The sequence below is a fragment of the Hypanus sabinus genome, chromosome 14, assembly GCF_030144855.1.
Source record: "Hypanus sabinus isolate sHypSab1 chromosome 14, sHypSab1.hap1, whole genome shotgun sequence".
NCBI classification, from domain to species: Eukaryota; Metazoa; Chordata; class Chondrichthyes; order Myliobatiformes; family Dasyatidae; genus Hypanus; species Hypanus sabinus.
Genome location: NC_082719.1, coordinates 76,252,123 through 76,275,320, shown reverse-complemented (window position 1 = coordinate 76,275,320; position 23,198 = coordinate 76,252,123). Strand labels below are relative to the sequence as shown.

The window sequence follows — 23,198 nt, the reverse complement described above, 5'->3', positions numbered from 1 at the left end:
TTTGATGAAGGCCAATGCACTGTGTGCCTTCTTAACCACAGAGTCAACCTGCACAGCAGCTTTGAGTGTCCTACAGACTTGGACCCTAAGATCCCTCTGATCCTCCACACTGCCAAGAGTCTTACCATTAATGCTATATTCTGCCATCATATTTGACCTACCAAAATGAGCCCATCTCACACTTATCTGGGTTGAACTCCATCTGCCACTTCTCAGCACAGTTTTGCATCCTATCAATATCCCGCTGTAACCTCTGACAGCCCTCCACACTGTCCACAACACCCCAACCTTTGTGTCATCAGCAAATTTACTAACCCATCCCTCCACTTCCTCATCCAGGGCATTTATAAAAATCAGAAAGAATAGGGGTCCCAGAACAGATCCCTGAGGTACACCCCTGGTCACCGGCCTCCATGGAGAATATGACCTGTCTACAACCACTCTTAGCCTTCTGTGGGCAAGCCAGTTCTGGATCCACAAAGCAACGTCCCCTTAGATCCCATGCCTCCTTACTTTCTCAATAAGCCTTGCGTGGGGTACCTTATCAAATGCCTTGCTAAAATCCATATACACTACATCTACTGCTCTACCTTCATCAATATGTTAGTCATATCCTCAAAAAATTCAATCAGGCTTGTAAGGCACGACTTGTCTTTGACAAAGCCATGCTGACTATTCCAGATCATATTATGCCTCTCCAAATATTCATAAATCCTGCCTCTTAGGATCTTTTCCATCAACTTACCAACCACTAATGTAAGACTCACTGCTCTATAATTTCCTAGGCTATCCCTACTCCCTTTCTTGAATAAGGGAACTACATCCATTACCCTCCAATCTTCCGGATTCTCTCCTGTCCTCATTGATGATGCAAAGATCATTGCCAGAGGGTCAGCAATCTCCTCCCTTGCTTCCCACAGTTGCCTGGGGTACATCCCCTTTGGTCCTGGTGACCTATCCAACATGATGTTTTCCAAAAGCTCCAGCACATCCTCTTCCTTAATAGCTACATGCTTAAGCTTTTCAGTCCACTGCAAGTTATCCCTACAATTACCAAGATCCTTTTCTGTCATGAATGCTGAAGCAAAGTATTCATTAAGTACCTCTGCCGTCTCCTCCGGTTCCATACACACTTTTCCACTGTCACACTTGATTGGTCCTATTCTCTCATGTCTTATCCTCTTGATGTTGTGTCGATCTTTATCCCTCCTCGAAGATCAGTAAAACCTTTTCCTTCTATATAGGTCTCCATTTTTCTGTCATTAATGTGGCCGTCTAAGCTTCCTAAGTGCCCTTAATGCATATGCCTCTACCACCACCACATGCAGTGCATTCCAGGTACTCACCTCTCTCTGTGTTAAAAAACTTACTTCTGACATTCCCCCATATTTTCCTCTAATCACCTGAAATCATGCCTCTTTTATTACCATTTCCACCCTGGGAAAAAGTCTCTGGCTATCCACTCATTCTTTGTCTGTTATCATCTTGTACACCTTTACCAAGTCATCTCTTACCTACCTTTGCTCCAAAGAGAATCTCCCTAACTAGTTCATCTATCATCAGAAGACGTGCTGTCTAGTCCAGGCAGCATCTTGCTAATTCTCCTCTGCACCCTCACTGAACCTTCCCCATCCTTCCTATAATGAAGCCATCTGAACTGAACATAATAGTCTAAGTGTGGTCTAACCAGGAGCTGCAACATTACCTTGTGGTGCTTGAACTCACTCACAAACTAGTGAAGATCAACATGCTAAATGCATTCTTAACAACCCTATAAACTTGTGTGGCAGTTCTGAAGGATGTATGAGAGTAGACCCCAAGATCCCTCTGTTCCTCCATCCTCCCAAGAATCTTACTATTAACCCTGTATTCTGCCTTCAAATTCAACTCTCCAACATAAATCACTTCACTCTTCTCTGGGTTGAACTCCATCTGTCGGTTCTCAGCTCTGCATCCTGTCGACGTCCTCTTGCAACCTTTAGTAACACTTCACCAAACTTTGTAAACTTACTAACCCACCCGTCTACTTCCTTATCCAAGTCACTTATAAACATCACAAAGAGCAGGGGTCCTAGAACAGATCCCTGTGGATCACCAGTGCTCAATGACCTCCAGGCAGAATACACTCCATCTGCCAACAGCTTCTCTCTTCTATGGGCATGAATTATGTATCCACACAGCCAGGTTTCCATGAATCTCATGCCTCCTGAATTTCTGAGTGAGCCTGCATAGAGAATGTTATCAAATGCCTTCATAAATCCATATGCACTACAGCACTGCTCTACCTTCATCAATGTGCTTTGTCACCTTTTCAAAAAATTCAGTCAGGCTCATGAGGCATAGCTTGCCCCACACAAAGCCATGCTGGCTATCCCTAATCAGACTATGCTTCTCCAAATATTCATAATTCCTGTCTCCAAGAATCCTGTCCAATAATTTATCCAGCACTGAAGACCAGTCTGCAATTCCCAGGGTTATCCCTACTTCCTTTCTTGAACAAAGTAATAATATTTGCCACCCTCCAAATATCTGCTACTACACCACGGCCAGTGCGGATGCAAAAATCAGCGCCAAAGTTGTGCCGAACATCTCCCTACCTTAAAAATTACTAGGCTTACCCATAGCCCTCTATTTTTCTAAGCTGCATGTACCCATCTAAAAGCCTCTTAAAAGACCCTGTCGTATCCGCCTTCACCACTGTTGCTGGCAGCCCATTCCACGCACTCACCACTCTCTGAGTAAAAAACTTACCCTTGAAGTCTCCTTGGTACCTACTCCTCAGCACCTTAAACCTGTGTCCTCTTGTGACAACAATTTCAGCCCTGGGAAAAAGCCTCTGACTATTCACACGATCAATGCCTCTCATCATCTTATACACTTCTATCAGGTCACCTCTCATCCTCCTTCTCTCCAAAGAGAAAAGGCCGAGTTCCCTCAACATATTCTCATAAGGCATGCTCCCCAATCCAGACAACATCCTTGTAGATCTCCCCTGCACCCTTTCTATGGCTTCCACATCCTTCCTGTAGTGAGGTGACCAGAACTGAGCAGGGTACTTCAAGTGGGGTGTGACCAGGGTCCTATATAGCTGCAACATTACCTCTCAGCTCCTAAATTCAATTCCATGATTGATGAAGGCCACTAAACCAAATGCCTTCTTAATCACAGAGTCAACCGATGCAGCTGCTTCGAGTGTCCTATGGACTTGGATCACAAGATCCCTCTGATCCACCACACTGCCAAGAGTCTTACCATTAATACTATATTCTGCCATCATATTTGACCTAACAAAATGAACCACTTCACACTTTTGTGGGTTGAACTCCATCTGCCACTTCTCAGCCCAGTTTTACATCCTATCAATGTCCCGCTGTAACCTCTGACAGCCCTCCACACTATCCACAACACCCCCAAACTTTGTGTCATCAGCAAACTTACTAACCCATCCCTCCACTTCCTCATCCAGGTTATTTATAAAAATCATGAAGAATAAGGGTCCCAGAACCGATCCCTGAGACACCCCACTGGTGACCAATTTCCATACAGAATATGACCCATCTACAACCACTCTTAGCCTTCGGTGGGCAAGCTAATTTTGGATCCTCAAAGCAATGTCTCCTTGGATCCTATGCCACCTTACTTTCTCAATAAGCCTTGCATGGTGTACCTTATCAAATGCCTTGCTGAAATCCATATACACTACATCTACTGCTCTTCCTTCATCAATGTGTTTAGTCACATCCTCAAAAAAATCAATCAGGCTAGTAAGGCATGACCTGCCCTTGACAAAGCCATGCTGACTACTCCTAATCATATTATACGTCTCCATATGTTCATAAATCCTGCCTCTCAGGATCTTCTCCATCAACTGGAGAAGTAAGACTCGCTGGTATATAGTTTCCTGGGCTATCTCTACTCCCTTTCTTGAATAAAGGAACAACACGTCCAACCCTTCAATCCTCCGGAACCTCTCCCGTCTCCATTGATGATGCAAAGATCATTACCAGAGGCTCAGCAATCTCCTCCCTCACCTCCCACAGTAGCCTGGGGTACATCTCATCTTATGGGGTCCTGGCGACTTATCCAACTTGATGCTTTCCAAAAGCTCCAGCACATCCTCTTTCTTAATATCTACATGCTGAAGCTTTTCAGTCTGCTGAAAGTCATCACTACAATCACCAAGATCTGTTTCCATAGTGAATACTGAAGCAAAGTATTCATTAAGTACCTCTGCTATTGCCTCCGGTTCCATACACACTTTCCCACTGTCACACTTGATTGGCTCTATTCTTTCACGTCTTATCCTCTTGATGTTCTGTCAATCTTTATACTGACTCGATGTGGGATATATCCCGTTTGACCCCGGGGACTTATCTACTCTAATGTTTTTCAAAACTTCTAGCACATTCACTTTCTTAACATCGTCATGTTCAAGCATATCAGCTTGTTTTACTCTGTCCTCATAAACAGCAAGGTCCCTCTCACTGGTGAATATAGCCATACCATCTGCTTGCCATATGTTAGTGTGATGTGTCAATCAGTGACCTTAAAATGTGATAATACAGACATAAGATCTGAGACTCATTTTCAAGCAAGCCTTGTGTTTTTATCTTCAGGGATATATTTTGGGTGTGCAAATCCTATTTTTGTATTCCACTATTTATAAGAAATGTACTTTCTTTTATAAAACATCACCTTTAGTACTGACATGCTGCCATTGATTGTTCTTTTTTCCTTGGAAGAGTGCGTCATTAATAACTTGTGCATTTTCAATTGGATGCATTGCAAATTGTAATAGAAAAGCAGAAATAAAAGTGATGCTGGAAATCTGAAATAAAAATATTAAATACTGGAAATACTCAGCTAGTCAAGCATCAGATGTGGAGAGAAAAACAGAATTAACATTTCAGTCAGGTCAAAGACTCTGTCAGAACTGTTCTGATGAAGGGTCAGTGTTACCTCTTCTCCTTTTTCCACAGATGCTGCCTAATCAGCATTTTCTGCTTCGTTTCATGTGACGCTTCATTAGAAATTTAACAGGCTTTATGCAAAGTTTGAAATGCGGAGGGAACAAAAGGATCGTGTTGGATATCAAGAGAGGCTGAATTTTGTAAAATAGAGTTCTGTTGGCTATGAGACCATGGGGAAAGCAGATGAGGTGTAAATTGAGTGGAGAGTGTTGATGTAAGAGATGGGGGGAAAAACATGTTGGAACTGTACAATTCAGAGCACTGCAATTGCTGAAAATCTGAATTGAAACCACTTTTGACAATACTATCAGTTTGGAGAAGCTATTCTTGAGTAATAGGTAACTTATGCAGACATAAGCATGTATTTTCAAATTATAGACTAGTTGATTTGCTCTCACAGCTTTCAAAAATATTGGAAAAATATTTGTAAGGAGGTTAAATGATTTCATAACAAAACATAATATACTCTGTGAACAGCAATATGGTTTCAGAAAAAAACAGAACCACTGCAATAGCATTAATAGATTTTGTAGAAGAAATATCAAACACTATAGAAAGAAATGAATACACAGTGGGAATATTCCTTGATCAAAAAACAGCATTTGACACTATTGACCATAAATTATTATTAACAAAATTAGAAAGTTATGGTATTAGAAGGGTGGCACATGACTGATTAAGTAGTTATTTGGAAGACAGGTATCAGTGTGTACATATAAACAACTGAAATTCAAAACTTTTGAGGGTAACTTGTGGGCTTTCACAAGGTTCAGTGCTTGGTCCATTGCTGTTCATTTTGTATATACACGATATGTGTATGGTCTCTCAGACATTAAAATGTATATTATTTGCTGATGATAGAACTATATTTTGTAGTGGGGAACATCTGAAACAACTTATGGATACAGTGGAGAAAGAAGTAAAAATTATGAAGAAATGGTTTGATACTAGCAAATTACCACTGAATTTAGGTAAAACTAAATTCTTAATATTTGGAAACCGTGTACCAAACTCGTATAGTGAACTTAGAATAAATGGTGTTGAAATTGATAAGGTATCTGAAACAAAATTTTTAGGAGTGGTAACAGTCAATTAAGCTGGAAAACAGAAATAAATTATGTCAAAGCAAAAATGTCAAAATCTATTGCAATACTGTACAATGCACAAGATTTCTTAATTGAGGAATCTTTTACATATACATTATACTGTTCACTTATAGTCCATACATGACTTACTGTGCAGAGGTATGGGGAAATACATACAAAACAAATACAAACTCAATTTTTCTACTCCAAAAGAAAGCCATACGAATTGTAAATATGACATTATGAACCAACCAATCCACTACTTATTCAACTAGACACTTTAAAATTCAGAGATTTTGTAGATTTTAAAATAATAGAAATTACGTATAAAGTAAAAAATGGACAGCTACCACAAAGTATCCAAAGGTTGTTTAAAGTGAGGGAAATCAACATGATTTGAGAAGAACATGTATATTTCAAAAACAGAGGATAAGAACAAATGTAAAATATCATTGTATTTCAGTCAGAGGGGTGAATCTATGGAATAGTCGTAGTGAGAATTTAAAAACATGCACTACACTTAACAAAGTTAAAAATTATTTAATGAACAAATATAAAATATATGATTTAAAATGAATGGGAGTGATGTAAATAAATGACACTTGGAATTGGATTTTGTGTTAAAAGATCTTGAAATTTTTTGTTTTTGATGTAATGATTGACGCCAAATATGTTATTGTATAAGTAAGAGGGGCAGGCTTAATAAGCTGTAGCTACAGGCTATACCCTTTTGGTCTGTTTTAAAGAATATCTATGTTTTTTGTTATAATTTTGTCCTATGAAATCATTGTTATGAAGTCATCATTGTAAATGATGCTTTTTGTTATCTTTGTACTGACCGAAATAAATTAATTTCATTTATTCATTCATTCATTCATAATAGCATTCAAGGTATAATCCCAGGAAAGGGACCATAGTGTTTTAGGTCACATTAGAAATAAAGAACTCTAACTTATTGACAGCATTGCCATTTAATGCCCAATACTTATCGTCCTTTACTAGGTACGGATGACCATCATTTTGAACCAATGGTGAAGGCACTGAAACTGAATGTTAGTGGGTAGTTAGTTCAAAAGTTTAGATCCTGTACTATTGAAAGAGCATGAATATGTTACTATATCAGGGTGGTGTATGACTTAGGGGAGAACTTGGAGATCGTGTACCTCTTATAGTGGGACACTTTCAGGTTGAATTGAGTAGTTGTTGCTTCAGCCCTTTAAATAATACAGGCCTGTACACACCTGTGAAAGGCTGTTGCTTGAAATGAGGCCTACTTCCACCTAACTTTCACAATGGTTTACATCTATCATTGTACATCAACAGATGCTACTGTAGGGTGCCCTCTGATGTCCATGTAGGATTGATGATGGCAATATGATTTCCAGAGCTGCACATTAGGACTCTCCATAATTTTTAATTTTTTTGGGGTAAAATTCTGTCATGTAGACCATCAAAATATTGATCTAAGTGAAGGAATTTACAACCAGTTTTTTCCCCCAAGTAATTACAAAAGGATGTTAAAGTTAATATTGGCAATCTATTATCAACATCAAGTACTATTCAAAGACTGTTTTTGTTTTGATACTCCTGAACTGATCAAATGTGCTGGGTGAATGGGAAGGTAAGTGTTGTTCACTGTCACAGGTCACCAAAAGTCCAAAGAAAAACTTAAAGATATTGGAAATTTGATTCACAAACAGAAAACACCAGTCAGGCAGATTCTGTGGAAAAAGTAGAGTTAACCCTGACCCTTCGTCAGAGTTTTTGACCTGGAATGTTAACTCTGTTTCGTATCCACATATGCTGCCTGACCTGCTGAGCGTTTCCAGCATTTTCTGTTTTATTTCCGTGTCACCAGGTCTCGCTCATTATCACCCAACGTGTAATTCACAGGAGAATTCCAATAGATGCACCAAAAACAGGTAACAGATTGTGTGTTCAAAAAAATTCAACTGTTTCAACAGTTCAAGTTGTTGTAGTCCTGACATTATTATATTCTTTAAGAGAATTCTGACAAGAATCTGCAAAGAAGATGATCGATGTGCACTGTAAGAAAGTTCTTCATTGTGTGACATTAAGTGGAGTGTGATTTTGTTTTTGCAGTGTTTCTCAATCTGAGATTGAATGTGTTTTTGCAAAGTGAATTTGAAGGTGATAACTTAAAATAAGTGTTGTTTATGTGGATAATATTTTGGTCTAAATATAAATTCTGCAATGCCTTGTGGATTTTCAGTTTATTACTTGATTTGATCTTTTGTGTGAAACTGAATAGTTCAGCTATACCTCCAATCACACAATTCTCCAAAAGCAGCTAAAGAGCAAACTATTGGTAATGCCTGTTCCCCTATGGATATTCTTATCTCAACTTTAGTGACTCATACTAATTTTGTTGCAGACATGTCACTCATTTGGAAGTGTACTTCTGTCAACTACTGATTTGCATTGAATCATTTTAAAGTTTAATATTTTCTTGCACATTGGCACATTACTTATTCTGTGCAATATGTACCACTTCAAAATAATACAGGAAAGGAAGCCATATAACAATTACAGCATGGAAACAGGCCATCTTGGCCCTTCTAGTCCATGCCGAACGCTTACTCTCACCTAGTCCCACCTACCTGCACTCAGTCCATAACCCTCTATTCCTTTCCTGTCCATATACCTATCCAATTTTTTTTAAATGACAAAATCAAACCTGCCTCTACCACTTCTACTGGAAGCTCATTCCACACAGCTACCACTCTCTGAGTAAAGAAGTTCCACCTCATGTTACCCTTAAACTTTTGCCCCTCAACTCATGTCCCCTTGTTTGAATCTCCCCTACTCTCAATGGAAAAAGCCTATCCACGTCAACTCTATCTATCCCCCTCATAATTTTAAGTACCTCTATCAAGTCCCTCCTCAACTTTCTACGCTCCAAAGAATAAAGACCTAACTTGTTCAAACCCTTTGGTGAATATTTTTAATACATTGTGCACACCAATTTCTGGATAATCCTTCCTGTCTTTTGGATAGTTGATTCAAATGTCTTGGCATGAACACCTCCACTGCTGTTAGTGTGACTTTGAGATTGGTTGGCATGATATCAGTGGTGTTTGCCTTCCTAAACAATCTTGCAAACTTTGCAACCCCTCTTCCATCTCACTATTGTGCATGATGAGCAGGTTATGTCTAACAGTTTGACTAAGGGCATAACCAATTTGTGCCTTGCAGCAGTTCAGGCATGATATTTGTAGAATTATGTAATTTGATCTAACTTTGTTTGTTGGAATATTGATCTAATCAGAAGAGTCTAAAATGTTAAGATTAGTGTAATATTCCAAAAGAATTGGGGAGTTGTGCTGAGACTTGATGAACCTGATAATTGTATTCATGATATTTTTTCCTCATGCATTTGTGTGAGGAAGAGCAAACTGAAAATGTGGTATTTGAGAAAATTTCCAGATCATCTCCAGGTAGCAGGGCCTAGCTCCTGGAATGGGTAAGTTTTAGGTTTCCTTTGCTTTAGAGTTGAGTGAGGGGCCGGCAGTGGGTGAAGAAAGAGACAATAAAATAATGCATATCTACAAACTTTGTAATTTAAGTGCATTACATTCTGTACGATTTCATTGTTTGCTTTGATTTCTTTTAATCAAGGTTACAGAGGCAGTAAGAGATAGTTTGTTCCTCTGAAGATGTAATAATTGTAGCTATATCTCAATTACAGATATCCCAGAAGAAGAAGCAAAATATTGGACGCAGAAGCTGGAGGAGTTGAACGCCATAAGGAATCATGATGAGGTTAATAAAAGATGTGCTCAAGTGAATAAAAATGTTAATTGTAAAATGATGACTGTAATATTCATAAACTGTTAAAATAGTAATTTTAATTTCAGGAATGAATTCTTCACATGCTATTTGTAAAGAAAGCTAAAAAGTTAAAATATTTCATTTTTCATAAGTGAAAATTTAAAATACTGTTTTTATTTAGACAAACTTCAAGAAACTGTAAATATCACCCAATTAAAACATTTCAAATAGCGATTTACCTAACATCAATCTATGTTAGTAGAATGATGTTTAGAATTTCTGCAGCTTGTGTTTAAAAGTTCTTTCTAAATTTACTCCTCAAAGGGTTGCCTTTTTAGGCGAGTCCTAATCTCCACAAGTCAATTATTCTTAATTGATCCTATCAATTTAAAATGTGCCTAGTAAAGAGGCATCTTCACAATGGATGTTGATATCCAGGATCTCTAGTGCATTGCAAGAGTGAAGATCCAACTTGCGTTAAGTCCTCAGTTTTAAAAAATTAAATAATGTAACACACAAAAAGATTATGCTGCATGATTCATAAGAATAGTAAGAATGTAATAAATGTAGGAGTAGGCCTCTTTTTCCATTGAGACTGTTCTGCCAGTCAATAAGGTCATGGCTGATCTATCCATGGACTCAGCTCCACCTCTCTGACTTTTCCACATAACCTTTAATCCCCCTGCGAAGCAAAAGCCTGTTGGTGTATCAAACATATTTCATGAGGTAGCCTTAACTGCTTCCTGGGCAGAGAATTGCATAGAGTCAATACTCCCTTGGAAAAGCAGTTTCTCCTCATCTCTGTCCTAAATTTATTCCCTTAAATCTTATGGCGATATCTCCTAGTTCTAGTCGCACTTCCATGTAGAAACAACTTTTCTGCCACTAACTCATCTATTCCTTTCATAATTTTATAAATCTCTATGAGAATCCCTCTCATTATTCTGAGTTGAGTCCTAAGGGACTCAACCCCTTGATCTCTGGAATCACATGATGAATCTCCTCTGCATTACTTCCAAGGCCTCAAGTAAGGAGACAGCATGCAATACCTTAGTTTTGTGTTAACGTCCATATGGTGGGCCTGAAACTCTCAACCAATGGATTCAGGTTTTTAGGCATGGGGATTTTACCAGTAGTATGTGTTAGTTGGGTCAGGTAGGGGTGCATGGACACCATACTTGCATATTCATAAACTCTAGCTTCATTCTTTGCAATTGAATGTAGGTATATTTGTTTATAATGCCAAGATTATTATTGTTCATCCACTAGTAATTTTAATAACTATGTATATAAATGATGTACGATTTGTCTTGTATAGTACCCAATTCGAGAAGTCCAGAAGAAACCTTTGCCCACTGCTCCCTCCCAGTGTTGTAAGTTTAAAACAATAACAATTTGCTTTCTGCTGCTTGAATCTTTGTTCAGTGCTTTGCTTTGAACAATTTGTTTGTTATATTTTAGTTTCTCACACTTAAAAATGTTTTTTGCTTTTTTTCCTAATATTCATCATCAAGCCTTTAATTTGAGAATCATAGTTGGAAAATTCACTTACAAAATGTGATTTTTTTTTGGACAAAAAATTGGATAATTCTCCATTTTATATTTTAAAATTCTATTAAACACATTTGTGCTTTGATATAACTATTTGAGACATGTTGATGCAAAGTTTTGCATGGTACTGCTCATATCATGCTTGCATGATATGGATAGTTTTTGCAAGAAAATTTTTGCTATATGTGCAATAATTTAATTGCAGGCAGTTTATGTCACTAACATGAAAGTAATAAAATACCAAATAATGGAAGTATGAACTGAAGAAATTATCAGTAAATGGTTTTTGGATTTGTTAAACATATTGTAAATTGAATTCATTTAATTCAATTTAGTTTAATTCATTTAGTTCTCATACAACACACACAACTCGCTCGAATTTTAGTTTCAATACGTCATTCTGTATAAGATAACTTTCACAGTTTTTTGAATATAGAATAATATTTCAAACAGGAAAAATATGGCCTGGGGTGTTAAAAGTTTGATTTCAGAATAACTGAAGAAGTAGACAAGTTGGAGAAATGAACAGTGGTGAAAATGCCGAAGGCACATTACTAATGTTGGAATGAAGGTTGTGTTGAGATGCACAGGAGACTGGAGTATGAGAAAAGATGAACTTCAGAGGTTTTCAGGTTGGACAAGTTTGAAGAGGAGATAGAAGGCGATATTTAAAATATGTTAATTAAGGAATTGAATTCCATATGCTTTCCATTGCATCCACAGGAGTTAATAATCAGTCATTTATTAGAGGCAATGGGACTGGTGCTATTTTAAGATTATATCAGGTTCGTTGGTCCAAAATAACAGTTGACTGCTTGTTTGAAACAGATAGGAATTCAGAACTGTTTGTATATACAACTGAAGTGTTGGATAAAAACTCTTCCATGTCTCTGAAAAGCCAAAAGCAAGTCTTCATTGATTATGCAGGTTGCAAAACCTGAAGGGATGACCCCAACCTTCGTGATTATGGCACCCTCCTACAACTTCAGTTGGAAGGAGCGCTGCTCTGTTATGCTTCACTCAGTCTAGGAAACAACATGGAGTCCTTAGTTGGTAAATATAAAGGACACTGCAAACAGTAAACAAGGTGACAAGGGGCTGCAGCAGTTAGTACTGATGCAGGCTGAATTCTCAGCCCAGGTGCAGTCTGTGTGGAGTTTGACAACGACATGCATTTCTTTCAGGCGTTTCAGTTTTCACTCACGTCCTGTTGGAATACTGATAGGTCAGTTGGGTTCTGTGAATTGCCAGTCACTGTAACATAATCATAGGGTGTTGATGGGCATGTGTGAAAGAAAATAGACTGTAGAGGCAGAAGAAATAAGGGAGGAGAATGGAATGAATAAGATTGCTTCCTTAGGACCAAGTGGTTTTCTTCTGCATTATCGTAAACGCAAGGCTTACAAAGATATTCAAAAAACAGCCTGTCCCCATTACCAGCACCACCATGGTAGCCACTTTGCTTAATGAGTGGTAAAGCAGCTTACTCCGTGAATTAGTTGAAAAATTAAAAAGGACTGTTAGAAATACAAGTGATTCTGCAGATGCTGGAAATCTTGGGTAGCACGCACAAAATGCTGGAGGAACTCAGCAAATCTGGCAGCATCTATGAAGGGGAATAAACAGTCGATATTTTGGGCTGAGACCCTTCATCAGAACCTGCTTAGTCTTCCTCCATAGGATTTTCAGAATGAGCTGTTTATGTTTGAGAGCTTTGAAATCAGCATAATGGTGAGCACTGATGGGCGAGGGATTCTGGCAGGTAGAATTGCATTTAATGAGTTTAACCTTGAATAAGTTGAATGCCCAGCAAAAACCCCTCATTCTAACATCTGGAGATGATAAAATAGAGACAAGATTTCACCGGCAAGTGAAATAACAGGCTGGTGGAAGGGGAGGAGGAGGGTTGGTGGTCATTGGGAATGGAATCAGGAAAGCCACAGAGGCGAATATGAAGTTGAATGGTAAACTTTGTGAAATCAGTTAACTTCAGCATGTTAATGAAGGGTGTCATAACTGCAACATTCCCAGGGGTAAAGGCTGATCTGAATTTTTAAAGATCTGGATGTCAGGAATAGTTAGAAAATCCAGGCAGATGAATAATGCTGATATTAAGCGAAATAGTACAGTTAAAACCTGAGCATTATTGCAAATTAAATTGTGTTTGAAAAGTAGGAAGTCTTGAGTGCTTTGATATATTATGCAGAGAATTAATCTCAGAAGACACTTTTTATTGTAGGAACATACATTTTCCAGCACTGGTTCTTAGTAAGGAAGGCATTAAAACATGGAAAATATTGTTTCAAAATAATTTTTGAACATCTCTACCAATTTTGTATTATCCATTTTTCTTGCTGGGCTATTGTGGTCTAATTAAAAAGAATCCATTTAGATATGAAAGAACGATTGATACATTTATTTAGTTCCTTTAACATTGATGCAACATCCCAGCATGTTACACATTTAAGTCAAAGAAAGAGGTATTAGAGAAATAGCACAAAGTTAATGAGCTGAATTTTAAAAAGTCTTTTATCGGATAGAATTAAGCAGTGAGGTAGGGAGTAGTTGTCAGATGAATTAAATTTCAGGGCCAGAGATGAATGCAAATATATTACTTCATCACTTGTTTAGTGCTACATCTCTGGTGATGAATTTCTAACCAGTGGAATTTGAAACTGTGGTCCAGAATGGTGAAGGTTCAGTCATCAGTGATGTGATGAGAAATGGCTAAAACTTAGACAAAGAATTGAATGAGTTTGCTGGTTTGAAGGAAGTGACAGAAAAAAGGAAAAGAGTAGGTCAAGACCGTGACATGATTCAAACACAATGATGAGAACTTGATTTAAGCCCTATCGAATCAGAATCAGATTTAATATTACTGGCATATGCTGTGAAGTTTGTAGTTTTGCGGGAACTTCAAAGGAAATGTGTTAGAAACATAGAAAATAGGTGCAGGAGTAGGCCATTCGGCCCTTCGAGCCTGCACCACCATTCAGTATGATCATGGCTGATCATCCAACTCAGAACCCTGTACCTGCTTTCTCTCCATACCCCCGATCCCTTTAGCCACAAGGGCCATATCTAACTTCCTCTTAAATATAGCCAATGAACCGGCCTCAACTGTTTCCTGTGGCAGAGAATTCCCCAGATTCACCACTCTGTGTGAAGAAGTTTTTCCTCATCTCGGTCCTAAAAGGCTTCCACTTTATCCTTAAACTGTGACCCCTCATTCTGGACTTCCCCAACATCGGAGCAATCTTCCTGCATTTAGCCTGTCCAATCCCTTTAGAATTTTATGAGTTTCAATGAGATACCCCCTCAATCTTCTAAATTCCAGTGAGTATAAGCCTAGTCGATCCAGTCTTTCTTCATATGAAAGCCCTGCCATCCCAGGAATCAATCTGGTGAACCTTCTCTGTACTCCCTCTATGTCAAGAATGTCTTTCCTCAGATTAGGGGACCAAAACTGCACACAATATTCTAGGTGCGGTCTCACAAAGGCCTTGTACAACTCCAGTAGAACTTCCCTGCTCCTGTACTCAAATTGAGAGTTGCATTGAGAGCCCTTGTAAATTACCAGGAAATGATCACAAATGCATACAGAAGTATGGGCCATGTACAAGCAAGTGGGACTAGCACAGCGAGGCACCTTGGTTGACATGATGAGTGCATGAAGGGTCTGTTTCTGTGCTAGTCAACTCCGTGACTCTATATGATGATTCAGGAATGAGTAGGATTTGGTGTAGGACTAGATATAGGCATCATGCTTTAAAATAAAAATATTAGAAATGCAACACTATTCAGTCCCTTGTGCTTGCTCCATATTTCAAGGCTAATATGTTACTTCAGCACCCCTTACTATACCTGTACCAACTCATTCTCCTAGGATTTCTTCTCAACCCTTTACAGAATAGCTGACTCCTCATTTTCAGATTGTAGCCCTTGATTTGAGATACCCTAGCCAGACGAGGCATCAACTCATCATCTCCCTTGTCAAACCCCTCATATTAGATATATTTTACTGAGAGTTTTTCTTATACTTCTAAAAAGCAGGGAGAAATCATCGATTTTTGCTTAATGTCTCCTTATATGAAAAATATGCCATCTTTGTAATCCATCCAGTGAATCTTTGTTGTACCCTCTCATTTGCAGGGATATTCTTCCCTTTGTAGGGAAGACAGAGCTTTACATAATATTTCACATGCAGACTACTGTCCTTCTACTTAACGGAATATAGGAAAATGCATCAATAGAAGTCACATTCAGTGGGGAAAGAATTTTAATGAACAGCAATGTAGTATTTTTTTAATCATCAATGCATGTACTGCAAAGCTTTAAATTAGTGCCATTGGTGAATGTTTCATACCATTATTTTAACAGAGATATTAACCCATTTAAAGTATACAGCTGCATCTTTGTTAAAACATAGTGAAACCAATTTGCTACGATTGATATAAAAACGTGCATTATAAAAGGGTCACAATTTCTAGGCTACAGTGAACTAACAAAAACGATTTTTTTAATGTTATGCTACTTAGCATCATTGTTCTGAGCAGGATGTACAGATGCTGAGATTTCTTTCTTAAAAGAAGTTATTCCCCTTGGTTTGCTGAAGTATTCTTTTTCCCCCTTTTTTGCCAACGTTTGCATCCACCAGGCAATTGGAGTTATTTCGGATGGGGAGAGCCGCAAAGTATGTAAAGATTTATTATTCACAAGTACCTTGGCTCCTATATTAGCATGCTCCAACCAGAGAGACATGGGGTATTCATACATGGAGGGGATACAAATATCCCTCATTGTATGATTACATTAGTTTTATTTTCCTCCAAGTAGTCTTTGTCTACATAGCTTTCTATTTTTGTCTGTGTTTTGTTCGTGATGTCCATTCATTTTTTGTTTTCCTTTTATTTGTATTGCTTTGTTAAATAAAAACAAAATATCATTGAATGCATGGATATTTATCAAACAGTGTGTGCATGGACCAGCTTCAAGGTAATATTCTGCTTTAATATCTGCACATCATAATGCTGTAAAGATAAATTTGAAACTTAAATTGTATTGCCAGCTTTCTGCACTGTTAGCTGAAGATACGGGAAAAAAACTGTTTCACATTTTTCCTTTGATGTGCAGAGTAAAGAAATCAAAAAATATTTTTAACCAGTTTTTTAAAAAAAACTCATTTAGATGATGCTGAAGGATATTTTGATGTTATCTGTCAGATGCTACTTATACTGTGAACTATAACTAGGAAATAATTTCTAGTTATAACAGAAAATAATTTCTTCAAAAACTGATGGTTCTGCCCTCATAAATAAGAATATAAACAGTAGATGTAAGTAGTTTCCTTTTTTTTTCTTTTCAGCCCTTGAAGATCCTGACAGTGCTGTTGATGATAGAGACAGTGATTATCGTAGTGAGACCAGTAACAGCATTCCACCTCCTTTTCATACCACATCCCAGCCCAATGCGTCTGTTCATCAGTTCCCTGTTCAGTCAAGATTTCAACTCCAAGGAAGTTCACAGGACTCCTATGTTGATACAATCCCAAACTATGATCTAGATTACCGTGAGAAAAAAGGAATCAGGTATGTACCCTCGTTTTGGAAAGGTAGCATTTCATCTTGTTAGATTCATATTCAGTTTTGATATTCAGTTATGTTTGAAAATAAAATCTTTCAATAACATTTTACTTAATATGCAATGTTATCCACTTGAAATGTTGACTAATTCCTCAATCTTGATTTCGTAGCAATGGAAAATTTATTTACTCAACTATACCCTCATCCCCTTCACAGACTTTATAATGCAAGTCAGCTTAGACATACATTGATATTCAAATTCCTGGCACAAGTAATCCCTTTCAGAATTACCCTGGGGAGTAGATGGTCCACAATTTCATACCATCGAAGTGTTAGAACATGGAAACAGGTTCATTGTCCACCAAGTCCACATTAACTGGGGAGCACCCATTTATTATAATTCTACCTTAACCTATTTTATTCCCACATTTTCATCGTCACCCCCACCAGGATTCTACCTTTCATCAACACACAAAGGACTATTTAGAGAAGTCAAGCGTCATGCTTCTGGAATGTTGGAGGAGAATGGAGCTCATGCATTCATAGGAAGAATGTGAGAACTCCACGCGTACATCAGAGGGTAGGATAGAGCCCAGGTCACTGGAGCTGTGAAGATTTGGCAATACAGGCTGCACCACAATGCTGCCGTGTTTTCTGTGGAAATCTCCATACAATCTATTTCCTCTAACTCATTTGGTCGAGTGTAATCAACTTTGAATGGACTATCTCAATCTTTTAATACTGTTCCTTTCTTCTACTTGTTTTCCAAGCCAGGCCTCTGAGGTTCTGCCCATAAAACCCGTGATCTGAATTAGTTTCCATGGCTCTGCCAAGCTCCTTTCATCTGTTAGATCCCCTTCATGCAAAGTGACCATCTATACAACAATTTTCACCAACCATTTTCCATTATTGGCTCTCTTTCTAATCATTATTCTTCCAGCAGTTTTCCACTTCCACTATTCATCATGTCCCCCAAGCACTTATAAACTACTGCTTATAAACTATTGCTCCAAGCATAATTTAATGTTGTCATTTTCTGTATTTCTTATTGTAATTTACAGTATTCTTCAATGTGCTACTACTACTGCAGAACAATAAATTTCATGACATACGTCAGTGCTATTAAACCTGATTCTATCAGATCTGTACACATCTCATATGCAGGCCCCAATTTGACACTTTAGTATCAGTATAGTGTTCTTATGCTAATCCTAACAAGAATTGTTAGGCCTCAATAAGTATTCCAGTGATTAAATTATTGGATTAGGGCTCAGACTCCACCGTGACTTCACTTGGCACATTTTAGGGGAGTAGGAGAGCTATTCCACGAGTTAATTATATAACAGCCTGTCATAGTCATTATCATACACATAGAAACAATACGACAAGGCGGACTCCACTGTCACAGCATGTGCTGTCCCAAGGACTGAGGAAATCTTCAGCATTGATTTCATAAGCATGATCCTTTATGGCATTAGGTTAAATATAGCTAAGGACGTCTTCTGCTGGATACCACCTTCCATTTTTCCTCAGCTGATGAATCAGTGCTGCACCATGTTGAACACTTGTTGGGGAAAACACTGAAATTAGCAGGGTCAGCAACTGTTCTCTGGAACTCTGGATGGTGCCTTCAGTATCCCTCAACAAAAGTAGCTGAGTGGTACTGATGCTAATTTACTTGGCTAAGTGATGAAAGATCTGCAGTAGGTATATACTGAATCACCACCTGGTGTAAATCTTCACCAATAATTATTGACCTGAAACATTAGCTCTGCTTCTCTCCCCACAAGTGCTGCCTGACCTCCTGAATATTTCATGATTTTTTTATATATTTAGTGATACAGCACAGTAACAGACCTTTCCAGACCAAAATGCCCACACTGCTTTCAATAAAGACAATCTCTTCCTTTTTGCTAAATGTGATTCCATTCACTGAACTGTTTCCATTGACTGTAGTTTTGCTATGGCTCCTTAATGACACACTTGTTCCCATGCTGCCTTGTTGACAAGAGCCATCACTCTGGAATTCAGCCCTTTGATCCATGTAGGTCCAAACCATAAAAAAGGTCTGAAGCCAAGTAGTCCTGCTCAAACCAAGTATGCATTAGTGAGCAGATTATTGGTGAGTCAGCATTGCTACATAGTACTATGGATGACAGCCTTTGCTGATAAATGAGAGCAGACTGATTGATAAGTAATTAGCCACAATAGATTTAACCTGCATGACAGAACTGGGTAATTTTCAGTCTGATCAGATAGATTTGATTGTAGCCACATTGGTAAGGTTAGCCAGTGAAAAATACAAGCTCTAGGGCAGCATGGTAGTATAGCAGTTAGCTTAATGCTTTACAGCACTGGCTGTAAGATCAGGATTCAATTCCTGCAGCAGTCTGTAAGGAGCTTGTATGATCTCCTCAAAATGGGTGGGTTTCCTTGAGATGCTCTGATTTCCTCCCAGAGAAGGCGAGTTGTGGGCAAGCTATGTTGGCACTGGAGGCATGGTCACCTTGCCATTTGACCAGCACAGCATCTTGCTGATTTGAGTTGACACAAATGATGTATTTCACTGTATGTCTCATTGTACATGTGACAAAGCTAATCTTTATTTCTGGAGCACAGCTTAGATCTGATCTGTTGGCTATGGAATAGTTTAGCATTGTTATTTTCAGGCTCTTTTTACCAGTTTGACATGTATATATGCATAGAGTGCCTATAAAAAGTATTCACACCCACTGGAAGTTTTTTTTGTTTTACTTGTTTCACAGTGGATTTATTTTGGCTTTTTTTTTGACACTGATCAACATAAAAGACTCAGTTGTGTCAAAGTGAAAACAGATCTCTGCAAATTGGTCTAAATTTGATTACAGTTATTAAATTTAAAATAATTGATTGCATAATTATTCACCCCCTTCAGGTCAGTATTTAGTAGATGCACCTTTGGCAGCGATTACAACCTTGAGTCTGTGTGGATTGGTCCCTATCGGCTTTGCACATTTGGAGACTGCAATTCTTCCCCATTCTTCTTTATAAGACAGCTTAAGCTTTGTCAGATTGCATGGGGATTGTGAGTGAACAGCCATTTTCAAGCCCAACCCCAAATTGTCAATTAGATTGAGGTCTGGACTCTGACTTGGCCACTCCAGTACATTAACTTGCTTTTAAGTCATTCCAGTGCAGCTTTGGGTTTATGCTTGGGGTCATTGTCTTGCTGGAAAACACATCTTCTCCCAAGTTGTAGTTCTCTTGCAGATTGCATCAGGTTTTCTCCAGGATTTCCTTGTAGTTTGCTGCATCCATTGTACCCTCTACCTTACAATCCTTCCAGAGCCTGCTGCACAATGTAGCCACCACCATGCTTCTCGGTAGGAATGATGTGCTTACGCCAAATATAGCATTTAGTCTGATGGCCAAAAAGTTCAATTTTGGTTTCATCAGACCATAGAACCTTCTTCCAGCTGACTTCAGAGACTCCCACATGCCTTCTGGCAAACTCTAGCTGAGATTTCATGTGAGTTTTTTTCAACAGTGGCTTTCTCTATGCCACTTTCCTGTAAAGCTGTGACTGGTGAAGCACCCGGGCAACAGATGTTGTATGAACAGTCTCTCCCAGCTCAGCCACTGAAGCTTGTAACTCCTCCAGAGTTGTCGTAGATCTCTTGGTGGCCTCCCTCACTAGTCCCCTTTTTGCACGGTCACTCAATTTTTGAGGATGGCAAGCTGTAGGTAGATTTACAGCTGTGCCATATTCTTTCCATTTCTTGATGATTGATTTAACTGTACTCCAAGTATCCAGTGACTTGCAAATTTTCTTGTATCCATCTCCTGACTCGTGCTTTTCAATAACCTTTTCGTGGAGTTGCTTGGAGTGTTTTTTATTTTGTCTTCATCGTGTAGTTTTTGCCAGGATACTGACTCACTAGCAGTTGGACCTTACAGATACAAGTGTATTTTTACTACAATCAATTGAAACACCTTGTCTGTATACAGATGATCTCCATTTAACTAATTATGTGACTTTTAAAACCAATTGACTACACCGGTGGTGATTTGGTGAGTCATATTAAAGGAGGTGAATACTTATGCAATCAATTATTTTGTGTTTTATATTTGTAATTAATTTAGGTCACTATGTAGAGATCTCTTTTCACTTTGACAGGAAAGTGTCTTTTTCTTTGATCAGAGTCAAAAAAAGCCAAATTAAATCTACTGTGATTCAATGTTGTAACACAATAAAACACGAACACTTCCAAGGGATTGAATACATTCTAAGGGCACTGTATACTGCACCTTTGCTAGGATAGCACCTCACCTAAAAACATACATTAATTTTTCTTCCAGCAAGCCTTTGTACTCACTAAATTGGGGTTGATTCACTGAATTGATTGGAATAGCAGTGTGAGAGGTAGGCCAGCCCAAGAGGATGATGTCAAATTCATCCTACTGCTGACTATCTGCAGGGTCTCATGGACATTCAGTTTGGAGCTATCAGACAGCATTGTATCACAATGGCAGTGCGATACTAGGTGTGGAGAAGGACTTTCTCTCCACAAGTAATATTCCATTGCAGCTTCTACTAATGTTGTATGGATAGATACATCAGAAGATTGGTAAGGTTAATAGCAACTAGATTTATTCCTTGAAAGTGAAATCTCTACCGAAGCTAGGAATTTGAAATAAAAATGGAAAATGCTAGGCGGCACGGCAGTGTAGCAGTTAGTGTTAGGAGCCTGTATGTTCTTCCCATGGGTTTCCTCTAGGTGCTCCATTTTCCTCCCACATTCCAAAGATATATGGGTCAGTAGGTTAATTGGTCATTTGAGTATGTTTGGGCATCACAAACTTGTTGGGCTGGAAGTGACTATATGTGCTGTATCCCTAGATTAAAGACACATTTGTATCCCCAAAATGCAACACCTTGCACTTATCAGAATTGAACTCCATTTGCCATTCCTTGCCCGCTTACCCATCTGATCAAGATCCCTCTGTAAATTCTGATAACCATCTTCCCTATCACTACCTGTTTTAGTGTCATCTGTAAATTTACCAGCAATGCCTTATACATTCTCATCCAATCCTTGACTTAGAACACAGCTGTTTTATAATATCATTCATTTTAAATGTTCATTCCCTTCACCAGTAGAATACCATGGTTGAGGTGACTTGTAAACTGAACTGCACTGCAGGCACTCATTCAGAAAGACAAAGGCAGTTGATGCATGGAATACCATCTTGTATAGGTTATCCTTCAACTCATCCATACTTAGAAATATATCACCAGTTGATAAGTAACACTTGAACTCTTTCACAACAACTTTGTGTAACTGCCTTCACTGTAAGGACTGTGGCACCAGAAAGGAGACTTACCAGCAGTGGCTAAGGCACAGTATTTGATGAATAAAATCCATTTTTTGAGGCCCAAACACAATGGCCTAACCCATATTATAAACAATTGTTAATTCCGGCACTGGGACCTTTATATCTTAGACCTAGCTTAAGAACAACTTCTTCCACTATTGGTACTCATTTTGTTTTCTGTCTCAATGGAATTGCCCCTGTTTAATTTCACAATTATCAACTGAGATAATATGTCTCATATTTGCTTCTCTTCTGATAATAGAATTACTTTAGAAAGCTATCGTACAAGACCTCCTCAAGACTAATCTCTGCATATTGAATGTTCAGTTTATTTTTAAATTGAGCAGCTACTATCCATTTATCTTCATCATAATGTCCCCATACTTTACCTTAATAACCTTGCCTATCGCATCCTTCATTCCAGTCTAGTCCATTAAAGTTTCAAGTTAAATCTCAATCCTTGTGCTAATATATTTAGGCATGTAATCCTTTCTAAGATGATATTGTCCTGCTCTCAAAACTTTGGCTTAATAGCCTTACATCTTTATCACACCATTGTAACTTCAGCTTGAATTTTTTTGTGGAATCATTTGTTTCTTAACTTCTTTTTGTATACAGGCCTGCTTGTATCTCAAATGCCTGGCAAAACATTTAGTTAGCCCCATGCAATAAATCTTTCTTTGACTTGTTAATCCTTTTTATTTTGCTTTTGACAAAGCTCATTAGGATCTTTTTACCATTTTCAAGATTTGTTTGAATTTAACCTTGTTTTAATGTTTGAGAAATTACAAATATTATACATAAAATATTACATAATATTTTTACTATTTTGTTGTGGAGTATTTCTATCAAGGTGCCCTTTC

At 38.2% G+C, this 23,198-nt stretch overlaps 1 protein-coding gene across 3 annotated transcripts in view; it reads left to right on the top strand.

Moving 5' to 3' along the window:
* The window catches only part of LOC132404887 (protein unc-13 homolog B-like), a 439,816-nt gene that overhangs the window by 206,758 nt on the left and 209,860 nt on the right, over positions 1-23,198 (top strand). For all 3 annotated transcript variants that reach the window (XM_059989454.1, XM_059989453.1, XM_059989452.1), the window contains exons 6-8: positions 9,765-9,838; positions 11,166-11,220; positions 16,764-16,986. In XM_059989454.1, coding sequence (XP_059845437.1) covers positions 9,765-9,838; positions 11,166-11,220; positions 16,764-16,986 — 352 coding nt within the window. The remainder of the gene's footprint in view (positions 1-9,764; positions 9,839-11,165; positions 11,221-16,763; positions 16,987-23,198) is intronic.